This window comes from Rana temporaria, chromosome 7 (assembly GCF_905171775.1).
Source record: "Rana temporaria chromosome 7, aRanTem1.1, whole genome shotgun sequence".
Taxonomy (NCBI): Eukaryota; Metazoa; Chordata; class Amphibia; order Anura; family Ranidae; genus Rana; species Rana temporaria.
In genome coordinates, this window is record NC_053495.1 from 54,220,145 (window position 1) to 54,238,052 (window position 17,908).

At 44.2% G+C, this 17,908-nt stretch overlaps 1 protein-coding gene across 1 annotated transcript in view; it reads left to right on the forward strand.

Annotated features, from left to right (window-relative positions):
* The window catches only part of NT5DC2 (5'-nucleotidase domain containing 2), a 72,403-nt gene continuing 54,495 nt past the window's right edge, over positions 1–17,908 (forward strand). Inside the window, exons 1-2 of the mRNA XM_040359400.1 lie at positions 1–242; positions 12,282–12,466. Coding sequence (XP_040215334.1) covers positions 38–242; positions 12,282–12,466 — 390 coding nt within the window. The 5' untranslated portion in view covers positions 1–37. The remainder of the gene's footprint in view (positions 243–12,281; positions 12,467–17,908) is intronic.

A 17,908-nucleotide genomic window follows, 5' to 3' on the forward strand; every position in this document is an offset into this window, starting at 1 on the left:
GCACTCATTTCCCTCCTGCGTCGGTCTTTACAGCACGATGTCTGCGCTGTGTGTCCGGGGAAAAGCGGGGCGCCTCTCCCGGTATAGCCGGGTCCTGTGTGCCAGGCTGAGCACCCCTCCTCACCAGGAGCCGCCGGGCACGGAGGGCAGAAGGCACTCAGCAGAGCACAGCCCCAGGGAGAAAGCTGGCAGCAGAGACCAGCTGTGGAGCCGGTACCATGAGATGAAGAAGCTGGTTCATGGTAAATGGGGGAGGGGAGGGGTGTATATATATATATATATATATGTGTTTATACAGAGAACATGTGACGGTGGTCGGTGCGGAGCTCACACATTGGGGGGGGGGGGTTCACTGATATGGGCCGAGCGTCCTTCCTGCTCCCCAATGATGTCATAGTGAGACATTCTTAGTTGTGTACAGAAGCTCAGAGCGCCAGGCAGACCTCCTATTTTAGTATTACGTTGGGTTTACACCTCTGTCAGATGTCTGTGCCTTGTCCCTAATGAGAGTGTAACCCCTTCCTGCACAAGGCTAAACAAATCCTAATGCTGAAGTACAATTGTGCAACTTTGACTTGTTAGTAAAGCTTTACCTTTTATCATCATCACAACTATTAGTGCATCCAGGGGGGTAATACTGCATTTTATTCAGGACAAATTGGCCTTTCCTGTGCTGGTAAATAGCAATGAATATCTTGTTTTCCATTTGAGAGATTGTCCTTGGGAGTGTGTACATCCAGGATGTGGAAGATGAAGCAGTTTGTCGGTGCCTGATGATAAACTCAACCTTTTGGTGTGGTGAACTGTTATAAGAAAGATTGTTCACGGTGGACTGGTGACAATTAGCGCCGCTTTAGTAATCTACAAAAGCCCCCCTTGTTTAACCACTTGAGACCCGCGCTGTAGACGAAAGACGTCCACAGCGCGGCTCTCAACTGCCGGGTGGACGTCCTTTTATTTGCATTCCCCGCGCGCCGCGGGAAAAAACTGTGCCTGGCGCATCGCTGAGATGCCGATGCGCGTGCCTGGCGGCCGCGATGTCTCTCATGATTCTCACGGCGTAACATCATCTTTCACATTAAAACATAAAAATTGGGCTAACTTTACTGTTTAGTTTATTTTTTTATTATTATTCATTGAAGTGTATTTTTTCCCCAAAAATTGCATTTGAAAGACCGCCTGGCAAATACAGTGTGACATAAAATATTGCAGCAATTGCCATTTTATTCCCTAGGGTCTCTGCTAAAATATATATAATGTTTGGGGGTTCCAAGTAATTTTCTAGCAAAAAATATTGATTTTAACTTAAGAAACAAGTGTCAGAAAAAGATTTAGGGGCAGATTCACAAACAATTGCATGGGCACAGCGTATGTGAGATACGCTACGCCGCTGTAACTTACTGTTCCCAGCTTCGAATCCACAAAGAATTTGCGGCGTAAGTTACGGCGGCGTAGTGTATCTCTTGCGGCGTAATGGCGCGCAATTCAAATGCGGCGAGTAAGGGGCGTGTTTCATTTAAATGAAGCACGTCCTCGTGCCGAACGAACTGCGCATGCGCCGTCCCTAAATTTCCCGTCGTGCATTGCGCTAAATGACGTCGCAAGGACGTCATTGTTTTGACGTGGACGTAAATTAACGTCCAAACGAAATAAAATTTAGAAATAAAAAATACTTAACATTGAGTATGCCACCATATAGCAGCTTTAACTATACGCCGGAAAAAGCCGACTAGAGGCGACGGCCGCTCGTACATTCGTGGATCGTCGGAAATAGCTAATTTGCATACTCAATGTGGATTACAACGGGAACGCCACCCAGCGGACGCCGAAGAATTGCATCTAAGATCCGAAGGCGTACGAAGACGTACGCCTGTCGGATCTAACCCAGATGCCGTTGTATCTTGTTTTGAGGATTCAAAACAAAGATACGACGCAGGAAATTTGAAAGTACGCTGGCGTATCAGTAGATACGCTGGCGTACTCTCTTTGTGGATCTGCCCCTTAGACTTTAAGTGGTTAAACTTCCTGCATTTACACACAGAAGTTTGATCAAAGAAGAAAGCCTAAGTTACAATGTTTCATGTTGTTAAAAACTTGTCAGACTGCCCAGATTTTTTCTTTACACACACACGCAAAAGTTTATCCCTTTGATCTAAGAAGGAAGCATTAGGGCCCTTTCACACGGACGTGTCCGTGTGCGGGCTCCGCTTTGCTCAGCGCGGATTGCTCCGTCGATCCCCGCTGAGCCGGCAGATGACAGATCTGCCTCTGCACACTGTCCCCTATGGGGGATGAGATGAAGACGGACCATAGAGTTCGACTTCATCTGATCCGATCCGATCCGCCAGATGGATGGAAAATAGGATTTCAATCCGTCACACTTTAGCCGATCGAAACGTTTTGGATGTTTACTGTTAAAAACTTGTCAGACTGGCCGAATATTTTCTTTTGACAGCTGAGTGAGTAGAGAAGTCTCTCCACTTGTTATATGAAAGAATCGGAAAACTGCATTGGAGATCATCGGGGGCGGTTAAATTGAGATCACAATTTTTTAACGATTAATTGTGCAGCTCTATCATCCAGCCTAAATATAAATAAATATATACAGCACTTCCTGTCACTTTAAGGCTTCATTCACACTGCTATACTACAGCATACACCCGTACTAGATCTGTGTTTGCCTGCATGGGAATGCTCAGGTGTTCCCTGTATCCCTGTGCAGGCAGTCCCATTTATGTCAATTGGGACACAGTGGCAGCATTGACACAGCCACTCCTCCCAATTGGACATCCGTGCATGTGTGTGGCCCAGAACACACACAAATGGCAAATATACTTACAAATATAAAGATATCTTATTTATATCTTATATTTTTCATATCTGTAAAGATAGTGACATAAATCAGTACATGTTATAAAAGTCAATAAATAATGTGATAAATTAAAGCCCAGCTTTGGAAAACCCCAATATGATCCCCTGCAGTGGGGTTGCCTGATAAGGTTTAGGCTGGGTTCACACTAGGGTTGTCCTGATACTAGTATCGGGACCCATACCGAGCATTTGCCTGAGTACTTGTACTCGGGTTCAAATGCTCCGATGCTTCACCCGATACCTGGACAGTCAGGGTGATCAGTGCGGTGGGGGAGTTACAAGCACTGATCACCACTGACTGTCCTTGTATCCTCCTCCATTCCCCCTCCATTCTGCTGCTGTCCCCCTCCTTGCTGCCGCCGTCATGCCTCCCTCCTTGCTGCCGCCGTCATGCCCCCCTCCTTGCTGCCGCCATCATGCCCCCCTCCGTCCTGCTGCCGTGTCCCCCCATGCTGCCGTCATGTCCCCCTCCGTGCTGCTGCCGCCGTCATGCCCCCCTCCTTGCTGCCGCCGTCATGCCCCCCTCCTTGCTGCCGCCGTCATGCCCCCCTCTCCTTGCTGCCGCCGTCATGCCCCCCTCCGTCCTGCTGCCGTGTCCCCCCATGCTGCCGTCATGTCCTCCTCCGTCCTGCCGACGTGTCCCCCCTCTGTGCTTCCGCCGTGTCCCCCCCTCTGTGCTTCCGCCGTGTCCCCCTCCTTGCTGCCGCCGTGTCCCCCCTCGATCTGTCAGGCTCCTACCGGCTCCTACCTGTTACAATGTTTCAGTTATGTGAATGTACAGTCAGTGATCACTGACTCTGTACATTCACATAACTGAAACATTGTAACCTCCTCTGATTACGATGTTTCAGTTTATGAATGAAGAGAAGCCGCTGGCTTCTCTCCTTTCATTTTCAGCGCAGCTGAGGCTGTAGAGAAAGGGACTGGGGAATTTGTGTCCCTAGTCCCTGTCTCAGAGGGGAGATGTCAGAGGTCTGTTAAAACCCCTGATATCTCACCAAAGACCCCCCCAACAGGGCTGATAAAAAAAAAATGGAATTGCAATAAATAATAAAAAAATGAATTGTAAAAAATAAAAAAAATAATAAAAAAACACACTGACACTGTACATTTCCCCCCACCCCCCTTAAAAAATAAATAAAGCATTGTAAAAAAAAAAGTAAAAATAAATAAATAAAATTGTAAAAAAAAAAAAAAACTACTGACACATGCGTGCCACTGTCACATGAGATTTAAAAAAAGTATCGGTATTCGGTATCGGCGAGTACTTGATAAAAAGTATCGGTACTTGTACTCGGTCCTAAAAAAGTGGTATCGGGACAACCCTAGTTCACACCATTGCAAATTGGATGCGGCAAATCCCGTATCCAATTTGCAATAGCAGGAGATTTTGACCGGCTCTCTATGGAGCAGGTCTGGTGCATTTTGCAGTCTTTTGCATCTTTTGGTTCGTTTCAGGTCCAAATTCCGTCCAAAATTCAGGCTGAAATCGGACCTAAAACAGTGAACCAACACGCACCGGACTCCTGCTGTGAGATGGATGTGGCAATGGTGTGAACCCAGCCTTGGGGAATGGCATCAAGACCAGAGTACAGCTTTCTTTGGATGCGATGATGCCAAGTGACAGTCCACCACTGGAGTGTGGTGGAGCACCATCGCAGAGGATCAGTGCATGTGAACCCCCTCACCTTTTAAAACAATTCATTAATTTTAAAATAGAAATTAACCTATGTGTGTGTGTGTGTGTGTGTGTGTGTATATATCTATAAAATATATATATATATATATATATATATAAAAAATTCCTTTTTTATAAGTGATCACATATCCTCTGTGCTCAGCTACATACAGAGCTTAGAGAGCTGTGGGAGGAGAAACAGCAGCACATGAATCTTCCCAGTGAATGGCTGCGCATGATGGGGAGGTCAGCTCAAGTCTAATCATTGGAGAACAGCCAGAAAACTGACCACGTTGTGATCTCATGCCTAGTGTGCTCACTTTTTAATAGGAGCAGAGGGACTGGCAGGATCATCAGGCATTTCACAGAAAGGAAGCAATACAAATGAATACTTTTTCATACAAGTACATGGTACAGCAGGCACATATCAGGAATATGAAATGTTGGGTTCATATATTCTATAGACTAAATGAGCAGTAAACCCTTGCAGTGTGGGCACAGAGTTGGGCTTTAATATATAGTTTTCCAGGGTTGGCCTTTGATATACCATCACCTTTGTGACTATGCAATTGGTAAGAAAATGTCACTTTTGAAAGTGTCCCAAGTGCTTCTCCGTAAATGCCTGTGAAGCTCTCCCAAAGCAAACAAACTCCCCAAGTATTTATCTATGACTCCACATAAAATAAGAAAGTCAGGCAGCATTCAGATAATGGATCAGATGCAAAGGGTACAGGTACTTATCTTGTGTGATCAGGGCCGCCATCAGGAATTTTTGGGCCCCTTACACAGCTTCAGGCATGGGCCCCCTGAAGCAGTAAACTGGGGGGGGGGGGTGCCGCGAATGAAAAAGCGGGGGGGGTTGAGCAGGGCTGTGGAGTCGGAGTCGAGCAGTCGGAGTCGGGGGAAATTTTGGGTACCTGGAGTCGGAGTCGGCAAACAATGCACCGACTCCGACTCCTACTAAATTTAGATTGGAATTTAAAAAAAAAAGCAAGTTTAAATGTCCCAATTCACAAAAAGTTATAATTAATGACTTCTCTACTGTAAGAATAAAGACCATACATGAATAAAATAATAAAGTCTGACTTAAGAGCCTCTATGAAAGAGGATCTGGCAGAGGCAATTCTCTTCCTTAGAACTCTACATTGAATTGATTTGCATTTGCTAAGCCTATAACTACATTTCAAGATTAATATAAACCATTTCTAGGTTTTACAGATTTTGTTTTTGGTTCATTATAGATAAGCTTTGTTTTGTTCTAAAACAACCAAATAATGTGGTTTGTATTTTTGAACTGGTAAAAATCCTGTTCCTGATGTTTATGCCTGCTGCTACTATCCAGCCACTTGATTGATTAATATATATTTTTTTATAAAACGTTGTTTTCATTGTGTTTGTCTTTTGCTTAAACTGTGCAATACAGTAGACTGTTGGCTTCCCAGCCAGTAGTCCTGTGGTAGGTTGCGTTTCTTTCCCTCAAGGAATGTATAAAATACATTCACATATTAATACATCGGAGTCGGGGAGTCGGAGTCGGTGGTACATAAAACTGAGGAGTCGGAACATTTATCTACCGACTCCACAGCCCTGGGGGGGACTGCTGCGATTTGAGAAGCAGGGGGGGTGCAAATTTAGATACGGGGGGTGCCGCAAATTGAAGTTGGGGGGGGGGGGGGGGCTTGAGGAGCTGACGGAAATTTAAAAAAAGAAAGAAAAAAGGGGGCTTCCAGCTGGACCCCTTACAGGTGTACTGCCTCTGCCCCCCTGTGTGTGATTGTAGTCCTCGCAGGAATCACACCACAAACAATGTGTCATAAATCGTCAGGAATGTATCTTTATTAAAACCAGTAAAAGAACAAATTATTGCAGAACACGGCACTAGTGCTTAACCCAGGTTCAAAAGCTTAATCTCTAAAGCTAGCCATAAACTGATCAAATTTGATTAGTTCAGCAAGGATCGGCTATATTTCGATCCATGTGTGGCCAACTGTGGTTGAACAAAAGTCAATCTACTGATCAACTTGTTACACCGCCATGTCGGAATTTTTTCACTTGATCAGCATTGCAGGTTATAGACCGCAGCGGTGATCTGTGTATTCTGACCGCAGGGAAGTCTCCCCACTGTCAGAATACAATGACACAGCAGGGAGACTTCCTTCATTTACATCAAGTGTGTGGATGGGGGAATTGGGTCCGTTTTTTGTTTTTCAATACCCTCTGGTTGGACAAAAAAAACTGATCCATATATGGCCAGCTTAAAGAGGAAGTAAACATTGATGGGGTTTTACATTTCTTTTTATTCCCCTGCAAAGTAAAAGCATAATGTGCTAGTATGCATTGCATACTAGCACATTATGTGACACCAGCAAACGAAGCCCGTGCTGTCCCCGCTGCAGGCCGCATCCATGTTTGCCCCTCTTGCTTCCGGAGTTGTGTGACTTCACATGCGCGCAGGAGCCGCCGGTCACAGCACTCGCTATTGAAGAAATGGCACAGCGATGACATCAGTGTACAGCAAACATTGGTAAGTTGTACCAAGAGGTAAGCCTAGGCTTACCTCTTGGTACAACTTACCAATGGAGGTTTACAATCTCTTTAACAGCAACACTGAACATCTATAATGTCGCTATATGACAGATTTAGACTTACAGTGATATATATTTACAGACAATAGACACATTTTACAGATTATAACCTGAGAAAGGTTACCCCATTTTGAAGCATAAAAGTAGAAGTTCACCCTAATACTAAGAGCCCTTTCACAATGCCAGTGCCCAAAAAACGCTGGTAAAACACTGTTAAAACTAGCGGCTCTTTTCCAGCATTTTTCGGGTGCATTTAAACCCTGCTAGTGGCCGAATAAAGGGTTAAAAGTGCCGCTGCTGAGGCGCTTTGCAGGCGCCGCCCATTGATTTCAATGTAAAGGGTCGCTTTAGGAGCGATCTATACTCAGTGCCTCAATGAAGCTGCTTGCAGGACTTTTTTTGACGTCTTGCCAGCGCATCGCCCCAGGGTCAAAGCACTCTGGCTTTCACACTGGGATTGAAGATGAACCTTTTTTTCAGAGCCTGAAAAACGCCTCCAGTGTAAAAGGGGTCTCAAATCTCTAAATCAACTGGCATCCATGATCTAAGATGAACCTATGCAGCCTTGTAAAGAAGAAATCTCAACACATACCTTTTCTGAAGCCAATCCGGTCCCTCGCTAAACCGTCAGCGGTGTCTTCTCTGGAGGTGGGTGCAGGGGAGGCAGCCGACAGCGGAAGCCCCATAATAACTCTTTGGGAGACGTCACTTTCCAGGCATTTCACAGCCGTTGTCAGCTGTCTCTTCTGCAGAGCTTCCACCACTGGAGACCGGACTGGAGCATCTTCAGAAAAGGTGTGTATTGAGATTTCTTCTTTACAGGGCTAGATGGGTTAGTCTTATGCCGCGTACACACCATCACTTTATGTGATGAAAAAAACCCACATTTTCTGTGAAGTAAAAAACGACGTTTTTGAAACTTCAATTTTCAAAGACGAAGTTGCCTACACACCATCGTTTTTCTCACAATGCTCTAGCAAAGCGCGGTTACGTTCACCACTTTTTTCCATTGAAGCTCGCTTCATAACTAGCTTCTGGGCATGCGCGGGTGTAAAAACGTTGTTTTAAACTTCGTTTTTTGCTACACACGGTCAATTTCTGTGAAGTAAAAAACAACGTTTTGAAAAACGACACATAAAATTGAAGCATGCTTCAATTTTTTTTGGTCGTTTTTCACAAGACCTAAAACGACGTTTTCCCCCCACACACGGTCATTTAAATTGACGTTTTTAAAAACGTCGTTTTTTTTTTTATCACATAGCCTAGGTTCACACTGCTGCGAATTCAAAATCGCGGTAAAATTTGCCGGGATTTGCCGGGATTTCGGCCGCAATTTAATGTAAATCGCGGCCCGAAATCGCAAAAAGTAGTACAGGAACTACTTTTTGAAATCGCAGATGCGGCGTCGCACTGATTAGGACAGTGCCATTGCCGACAATTGCCGCCGATTTGAGATGCGATTTGACATGTCAAATCGCATCTCAAATCGTACCCAGTGTGAACCAGGGCATAAAGTGATGGTGTGTACGCGGCATTAGAGCGTGGATGCCAGTAGATTAAGATTTTGAGATTTTAATGTTAGGATGAACTTTCACTTTAATTCTATCAGTAGATATTTGTAAACTAAAAGTAGAAGATTTAAAGCTGTTTATGACCAAAAACTAGAAACTACAAGACCGATCCTCCAGTTGTGAAATGTGGTCTCAGTTAATAAATTGCAAACACAATTGTTCCATGAATGTTTGGCTGTCCTTAAGTGTCTGTTGGCAGCATGATTATTCCTGCAGAATACATCAGTTATTTTTGACACTCTGTAACTGATCCCTGGACACTTCATTCATATTATGTGCAGAGGGCAGAGAAAAGCTGCCAATTGCTACGCTGTTTGGCAGACATTACATGTCAAGGGCTGGCGATTTATTGCATCTAAGTGGAGAAGCTTCTTTTAAGGAAGGCTGCAGGGAGAGAAATATGTAGGCTGCAGTTACTGACCACATCTTCTAATAATGGCTGAACAGAATGTTTCCTTTGGATAATCCTCTGTAAATGTTTTACTTTGTAAACAGGTGTAATATTTTCATCTGTATAGAACAGCCACTTTCAACGAGGGTTCCTCTAGAGAAGGGGTCTTGAATTGAGATCTATGGAGGTCCGGTCAGTAAAATTTTCTTCCAGCCGAGGTCCAAATCTCATGTTTGCACTATAAAACTTCACAGACCCCAACCCCCCCCCCCATTACAGCAGCGTCTTTAGCCTACCCTTCACATCATAGGCCCCTTTTACATCACAGTCCCCTCTTTACATCACAGTCCCCTCTTTACATCAGTGTTCTCAGCCCTCCTTCACATTTCAACCCCCCTTACTATCACAGTTTCCCCCTTTACATCATTTTCCATAGTCCCCCTTTATGTCACAGTCCCCCTTTAAAGCAGTCCCACGGTATCCCCAGCCCCCTTTACATTAAAGGGCCCTTTACAACACAGTGCCCCTGTTTTTTAAATCACAGTGCCCCTGTTTTTTAAATCACAGTGCCCCTGTTTTTTAAATCACATTGCCCCTGTTTTTTAAATCACATTGCCCCTGTTTTTTAAATCACATTGCCCCTGTTTTTTAAATCACAGTGCCCCTGTTTTTTAAATCACAGTGCCCCTGTTTTTTAAATCACAGTGCCCCTGTTTTTTAAATCACAGTGCACCTTTAAATCGCCATTTCCCTTACATCATAGTGTTTCTTTAAGTCACAGTTCTCCTTCACATCAGAGTTTCCCTTTCAATGCAAGTTCCCCCCCCCCCCTCGCCTGCACTGTCTTACCTCTAGCAAGGTAGAGGCACTTATCAGCCTGGGTATCCTCTCCTGAGTCTCCCACCCGGCTAACCACTGTCATCCTTACAGCAGGATAGCGGGAGGTGCTACAGATCTGGACGGAAGGTGGGAACTGCCTAACGTACTATGTAAATAAGCGAGTGGTTACCAGCTTGTTCATTTGAAAAGCCTCCGCTCTCCATCTCGATCTGCAGCACCTCTTGCCTCCTGCACTGCTGTGAGGATGACAGTGGCAGCTGAGAGGGAGACTCAAAGTACTGCGGTCCAGACAGGACTGTCATTCGGTCTGGATGCGGCCCACGGTCCGCCATTTAGTGATCCCTGCGCTAGAGGTTTCTTGGGGCTCCTTGAGCTGTAGTATCTAATGATGCCTGCATAGGTCCAGGGCCACTTGTCAAGGAAAATGGCATGATGCTAAATATATTTTTGTTATTCTTTGCATTGACTACAAATGTAAGGTGCATGCTGCTTCTTACCGACCATAATGTATGGATGCCCTCCCCCTTCCACTACTAATGAAATGGTGAATTCTTTTCACTGTCCACCATTACATTCTTCCCCTCACTGAGCACAGATATAAGGAAACCATCTCTCACTGACTATAATGTACAGAAGGCATTTCTCCATTGACGACTAATGTAAAGGGGCATTGCTCCAATGGCCATCAGTATAAGGGAGACATTTCTCCACTGACCATAAATGTAAGGAAGGCATTGCTCCAAATAGTTTAAATGTAAGGGATGTATTTCTCCACTTGCCACAAATGTATGAGTAGGCACTTTGCCAGTGACCACCAATGTAAGGGTGACATTTCTCCACTGACCACCAATGTAAGGAGGCATTTCTCCACTGACCACCAATGTTTTGAGGCGTTTTTGTACCACCAAAGTAAGGGAGTTTCTGCAAGTTTCTTTTTGGGGCATTGTTATTTTTATGTGATTGTTACCGAATATTTTTTTTTCTTGTTATTATTATTTTTCTTGTTATTATATCTCTAACTTTTTGATATTACTATTGTACCATGAGCTGTAGATATCATTTTTAGCAGGGGTTCCCTAATGTTAAGAGAGGCTGGAAAAGAAGAGAATGATCTAATATACAAGATTCTTAATATACAGTTAAAGCTTTATTAAAAATAAAATAAAAATAAATATTGAATAAACATGGAAATGGTTAAAGGGGTTGTAAATTGTAACGGTCGCCACCGTTTATGATTTCCCTTCCATCAACCACGACAGCTTATCTGATACTCCAACCATCCATCCCATTTCCCAGAATAACCGAGACAACACAAGCTCTGGTCTCTGGTTTCAAAATGAATGAACACTTTTAATGGTAACTCTCAGTCTTATATACAGTACAACATGTTACAGTAATCAAAGGAACAAAGAACTCTCCACCCACACATCACTTCAATACACACTCTCTTAGACAATGACATTCCGTTGAGCTAATTATTCCCCAGACATTCTGTCTCCGACAATAAGTGATTCACACTGCAGAATACACATTTCTATGTCAGACGTTTTGGGCACCGATTTAACATGACCTAATTACTACAGCTGAGAAGTCACATTCCACACATAAAACAGTATTCACATACTTTAATGAAAGGTCTTTCAGGAGCCAGGCTGTCTACCAAGCTCAAATCCACCTCACCCCAGTACAGACTCAATTACCATCTCAACAGCCTGTGCTACGCAGAGGAATGAGTCATTATTGACCGGTAGAGTCAGAATATTAGTTCTTTGCAGACATTAAGGAATGTATTGTGGATTACTGTCCATGCTAAAACAATCCAACATATGTCCCTTATTTCCTGGCTCAATACATGAATTAACAGTAATGTCCCATCTCATGTAATTTCTAATTAATATTTCTCAGTCACCCTATGCCCAAAAGGGACACAGGGTGACCCTAGACCCAAGAGTTTTTAGTGACGCTGGCACAGGAGTACCCCTCATCCTTCAAAAGTCTCTGTTTGTCACGGGTCATTACGTTACATAAATGTTAATCTTTTTTTTTTTTGAATAACAAACATGTTATACTTACCTCCTCTGTGCAAGGTTTTTGCACAGAGCGGCCCGATCCTCCTCTTCTGGGGTCCCTCAGCGGTGGTGGATTTGCCTTTAGTAAATAACCCCCTATGTATCTCAGCTATCCAGGCTCCATTGCTTGACAATAATATGCTTCGTATTTCTGATTCCCATTGGACCAGGCAAATGTCATTGCTATTTAAAATGACCAATAGCAACCAAACTTATTTTATTTCACTGACTCCAAATTTTGTAGTACCAATACACTTTGTGTTTCTTCTGTTGCAGATCTTCTTCCTCCAGGTGTGTGCAACCTCCTGAACCCTGCAACCATATGCTCAAACAATGAAATAAGTCTGGCAGACATTGAAATCTATGGCTTTGACTATGATTATACTCTTGCCGAGTACTCCAGTGAATTACATAAAATGATATTCAACACCGCTAGAGATATCCTCATCAAGCACTACAAGGTGACAGCAGCTAAATCATCATGCACAATCACTGATGATCATTTCCTTAATCTGCCTATTTTGGATGAGAATGTGATATCTAAGTGACAAGATACCAGCTGACGTATCAAATGTGAATAGATCTCAATTACAAAAATATGTTCCACATTGTCAACTTACAAATTATTGGAACAAACTGACATTAGGGGCTTCTGTTCTGCACTCGTACAATACAGCATGCATTTTGGGCTGCCAAGATGTCATTTGTCAGTCACTTTGTTTCCCTTAGGCCCCTTTCACACTGGGGCGGGAGGTGCGGTGGCGGTATAGTTCCGCTATTTTTAGTGGCACTTTACCGTTAGAATTGCGTCGGTATTCGGCCGCTAGCGGTGCGGTTTTACCCCCCCGCTAGCAGCAGAGGCGCATTGCCGGCGGTATAGCCGCACCTTCCCCGTTCCAAAGATGCAGCTAGCAGGGTTTTTTGCACCGCCCTAGTGTGAAAGGGGTCTTAATGTGACTGTTCACTAATTAGAGCTCATACATACTGTACCAAAACTATACATATATCTGTGTTCTTGGACCTGTAATCAGTAGGTTGCCTGCCTGAAAAACACTTTTTTTATGTGGGTGGAGTGCAAAATCTGGTGCAGCTCTGCATGGAAACCAATCGGCTTCCAGGTTTTTGTTGTCAGTTGTCAAAGGCAGAAGACAGAATCATGGTCAGACAGGTGAAGGGTAAAGGCAGGTGGTAGACAGAAAGCAGGATACAGGCTGGGTTCACATCTAATACCGATGCGGCTCACAGCGGGGGTCTGATGCGTCCCTCTTCTCCATTTCAGGGACGAATTGGGGCCAAATATTTGCCTAAATTTGGCCCCGAAACTGAGCCAAAGACACACAGCATTCCTGTGCAAGCCGCTCCACAGCTGCAACAGAGATATGTGAATTGGCTCCATAGAGGGCCGGTCACAATCTCCTGCCATGCGAATTGAATGCGAAGAAACTTGCATCTAATTCGCATTGGTGTGAACCCAGCCTCAAAGAGCAGGCTACAGATGAAGTTTGGAATGTGAATAGGCAGGAAAAAAACGACAGAACTTGTTGATCAGCCGCTTGATAGAAGTATACAGTATATAGGTGATTAACTAGTGTCACGTGTGTAGGCTACAGAGGCAGTGTTGTAGTGCCAGGCTCTGCCCATAGGTGGCAATGGAAAGCAATTCTGGCAACTCAAAATCTTTTACAGCTTCTACCCATGCATAATCTGTGACCCAATCACAGCCATAGATCAGTTGTCTCCTTACAGCTATCCAATCAAATCCCATTGTTATCATCTGTCCTGTAGTGAAACATCTGAGAAATTGCTAATACTGAGATGTGCTTTACTAGTTCCTATTTAGATCTGCTAATGATGCATTTTGCAAGTAAGAGGCCTTTCACACTGACAGTGCGGCCGCGTTAGCGCTAAAGCGCCACTAGTTTTAGTGGTGCCTTACAGTAGTTTTAGGGGCACTTTTTGGCCGATAGCGGCCGAATAAAGGGTTGAAAGTGCCCTCAGATGCTTTAGCGCCTCTGCCCATTGATTTCAATGGGCTGGGATTGCTTTAGGAACGGTGTATACACCACTCCTAAAGCGCGCCAAAGATGCTGTTTGCAGGACTTTTTTTAATGTCCTGCCGACTGCAGGTGAGGCATTTTTCAGGTGCTTTACATGCTAAAGCGCCTGAAAAAACGCCTCCAGTGTGAAAGGGGTCTAACACATTTATAGCTTTGGTACAATCAAAATGAATTTTGTATAATATGTTAGTGTTGACAGGAATATTGAAACTTTTTAAATTTTCTTCACAGTTATTTAGGGCAAGATTCACAAAAGAGATACGACGGCGTATCTCCTGATACGCCGTCGTATCTCTGTTTCTATCTATGCGACTGATTCATAGAATCAGTTACACATAGATAGCCAGAAGATCCGACAGGTGTAATTGTTTTACACTGTCGGATCTTAGGATGCAGTACCGCGGCCGCCGATGGGGGGAGTTTGCGTCGTAAACCAGCGTCGGGTATGCAAATTAAGAGTTACGACGATCCACTAAGATTTTTCCCGTCGTTACGGCGTCGCAAGTGTTAGATTTCCGTTGCAAAGATAGGGCACCTTTAACATGGTGTAAAAGTACTCCACCATGTTAAAGTATGCCCGTCTTACCCGCATCGCTTTTGAATTTTTTTTAAATTTTTTATTTTTCCCGGCGTAAGTCGTTTTTTCACGTCGCGATTCACAAAACATTGGCGCGTCGTAATTTCGCGCAAAGCACGCCGGGAAATTTGCGACGGGAGCATGCGCAGTACGTCCGGCGCGGGAGCGCGCCTAATTTAAATGGTACCCGCCCCATTTGAATTGGGCCGGCTTGCGCCGGACCTGTTTACGATACACCGCCGCAAATTTCCAGGTAAGTGCTTTGTGGATCGGCACTAAATCGGAAAAATTGTGGCGGTGTAACGTAAACCGGTTACGTTACGCTGCGCCCGCTCTACGTGAATCTGGCCCAGTGTCCTCTCGGTTTGTGTCTATAAATAAATTGAGAGCTTCTTTTTTGTCACAGCAGAATCTAATGAGGCGCCTTAGGATATCTATAAAACGTGTAATTAGATATAACTAAAATCTTTTTTTATTTTTTACCCACACATTTATTTGGGATTATCTTTACTGAACACCTGCTACCCGTAGCATAAAGATTTCCTATAACTTCAGTGCATTAGTTTAGGCACATTTTTGTATTTTAACATTATAATACCCAGTTGGGTCATTGTACTAATCCTCTACAGAGAATAACATAGACTAGGAGACAAAGGGGTAATACTGTAAATCAATTAGACTAGAATGCACAGTGCTGCAGGTTTATGGTTGCTAATTGGAGGAGAGGACATCATCAGTGGGCTACTGCTCTTTTACTATCCAAACATAGCTTTATCTACGGTGAATAGCTTTCATTGCAGTTAAATATTGTGTTTGAGGTCTGAATGAAAATGTAAGTTTACCTTTGTAAAAAAATATAAAATAAATGCATATATTTTTGCAGGTAAAAAAAAATCAGCATTTTTTTTTATATTTGTTTTGCTAGGAGCCTGCAAAGCATTGCACCCATGGGCAGGCAGTTACACAGTGACAGGAAGGAACAATAAACAAGCGCTCAACAGCACCATGGTAGTTCTCCCATTTTTTAAAACTCTTTGAATGAATGATGTGGACAGAGCTGTGTTATTTTTAAAATTGTGACAGCATGTTTGGGGAGAAGATCCACAGCTCGCTGTCACTAAAAGGGGCGGGTCAGGGAGAGACTGCAGCACTGAGAACAAGTTACATTTTTCACTCGAAAAAGGGGTGGAACATGTAACATGTGGGACAATTTACACATTCATATTTCAAATTGGTATTTAGCCATTTTCTATGTTCATATTATACTGTACATGGAAGTGGCCATATTTGCTCATAACATTTATGTTAGACTCTGCATTGTCCAGTGATTGCTAGTCAGAGACCATGTGGTCTAGTCTGGGAACTATTAAAGAAAAGAGTTTTCACTCATTACAAGAGAGAGGAAAGAAAGAGAGGAAAAGGTATAAGAAAGCCCCAATCAGTCGTGTACGTCTCTCCTGGGCTCTAAGGGCCAGATTCACAGAAGAGATACGACGGCGTATCTCCTGATACGCCGTCGTATCTCTGTGATCCGCCTGTCCTAACTATGCGGCTGATTCATAGAATCAGTTACGCATAGATAGCCATAAGATCCGACAGGTGTAATTGACTTACACCATCGGATCTTAGGATGCAATTCTAGGCCGGCCGCTAGGTGGCGATTCCATTGCGGTCGGCGTAGAATATGCAAATGACTAGTTACGGCGATCCACGAAGATCTGCGCGTTCGTCGCAATCCCGTACGTCGTCGCTAGTCGTTTTTTACCCGTCGCAAAGTTACACCTGCTTTAACATGGCTTATCTTTAGATCAGCTATGTTAAAGTATGGCCGTCGTTCCCGCGTCAAATTTCTAATTTTTTTTTTTTTGCGTAAGACGTCCGGGAATACGAAACGCCGTAACGCACGTTGCATTTCAAAAAAACGTCGGGCGCCGTAATTTCGCGCAATGCACGTCGGGAAATTTCCTAACGGAGCATGCGCAGAATGTTCAGCGCGGGAACTCGCCTAATTTAAATGGTGCCCGCCCCATTTGAATTAGGCGGGCTTGCGCCTAGCGCATTTACGTTACACCGCCGCAAGTTTACAGGTAAGAGCTTTGTGAATCAGGCACTTACGCTGTAAACCTGCGGCGGTGTAACGTAAATGGGATACGTTACGCCGCCGCGGAATAACGTAATTGTCTGTGAATCTGGCCCTAAGTGCTTACTGTATATAGGGCGGAAAGGGGGGTCTCATGAAATCGGGGGAGGGTCTATTCGTCGATGCCAGGTTTCCCATGTCGCTGTATGTCGGCCCACCCGGTCAGTTAGTCTAGCCGGCATGGACTCCATAATATCTACGTCCTTGATTCTGGTATAAAGATCAGATAGTAATGGGGGATTTTGTTGTTTCCAGGCTACTAAACGTCTAGCTTCTGTTTTAATATTTGTGTGGCCAATTTTTTTGCTAATCTTGGTAATTTAGGGGGGTGGAGGCCCAACAAAAAGAACTTAGGAAAGAGAGGTATATCCACCTTAAACAGCCAGTGGAGCAGTCCCTGGACTAAACGCCAATAGGGCTGGAGGGATGGGCAACTCCAGTAAATGTGGAATAGCGTGCCCCGGTCCTGGAGCCATCTCCAGCAGCGAACCAAGGTCAATGGATATATAGCATTCAGGCGAGATGAAGTTAGGTACCAGTAGAAGAGCACCTTGTATGTGTTCTCTTTGTAAAGCGTGCATATAGAGCTCTTGGCCACCCAAGACCATGTAGTGGCCCATTGTTCAAGGGTTAGTTCCTCTCCGCTTGTCAGTTTTTTATTTGCCCTCTGTGTCCCATTGGGAAGATTTCCCTTCACTTCGTGTCCCATAGCCAAAACAGAAAGTGAGGGTAAATCCCTCCTAAGCAAGGGAATCATTGGTGGTCACCAGAACCAATGTCCCAATCAGATTACTGTTCTAGTGTCAACCCAAAATTTGGTATTTTCTCTCTCTTTCACTTTTAGGCCCCTTTCACACGTGCGGACAGTATGTCCGTATTTCATCCATCCGTTTTCGGATGAAATACGAACATGCATGCATCCCTATGGGATAGCAGATGTCAGTGGATGAACATCTACTGACCCCCGATCTCATCGGTCCCCGCTATGGTCTGATTCTGCAGATGGAGGAAAATCTTATTTTTCCATCCGTCATCGGATCGGATAAATACGGACAGATGGTCCGTGTTCATCTGATCCCCCCATAGAGGAGAGCAGAGATCTGGCAGGGACTGCCCTGTCATCTGCCGG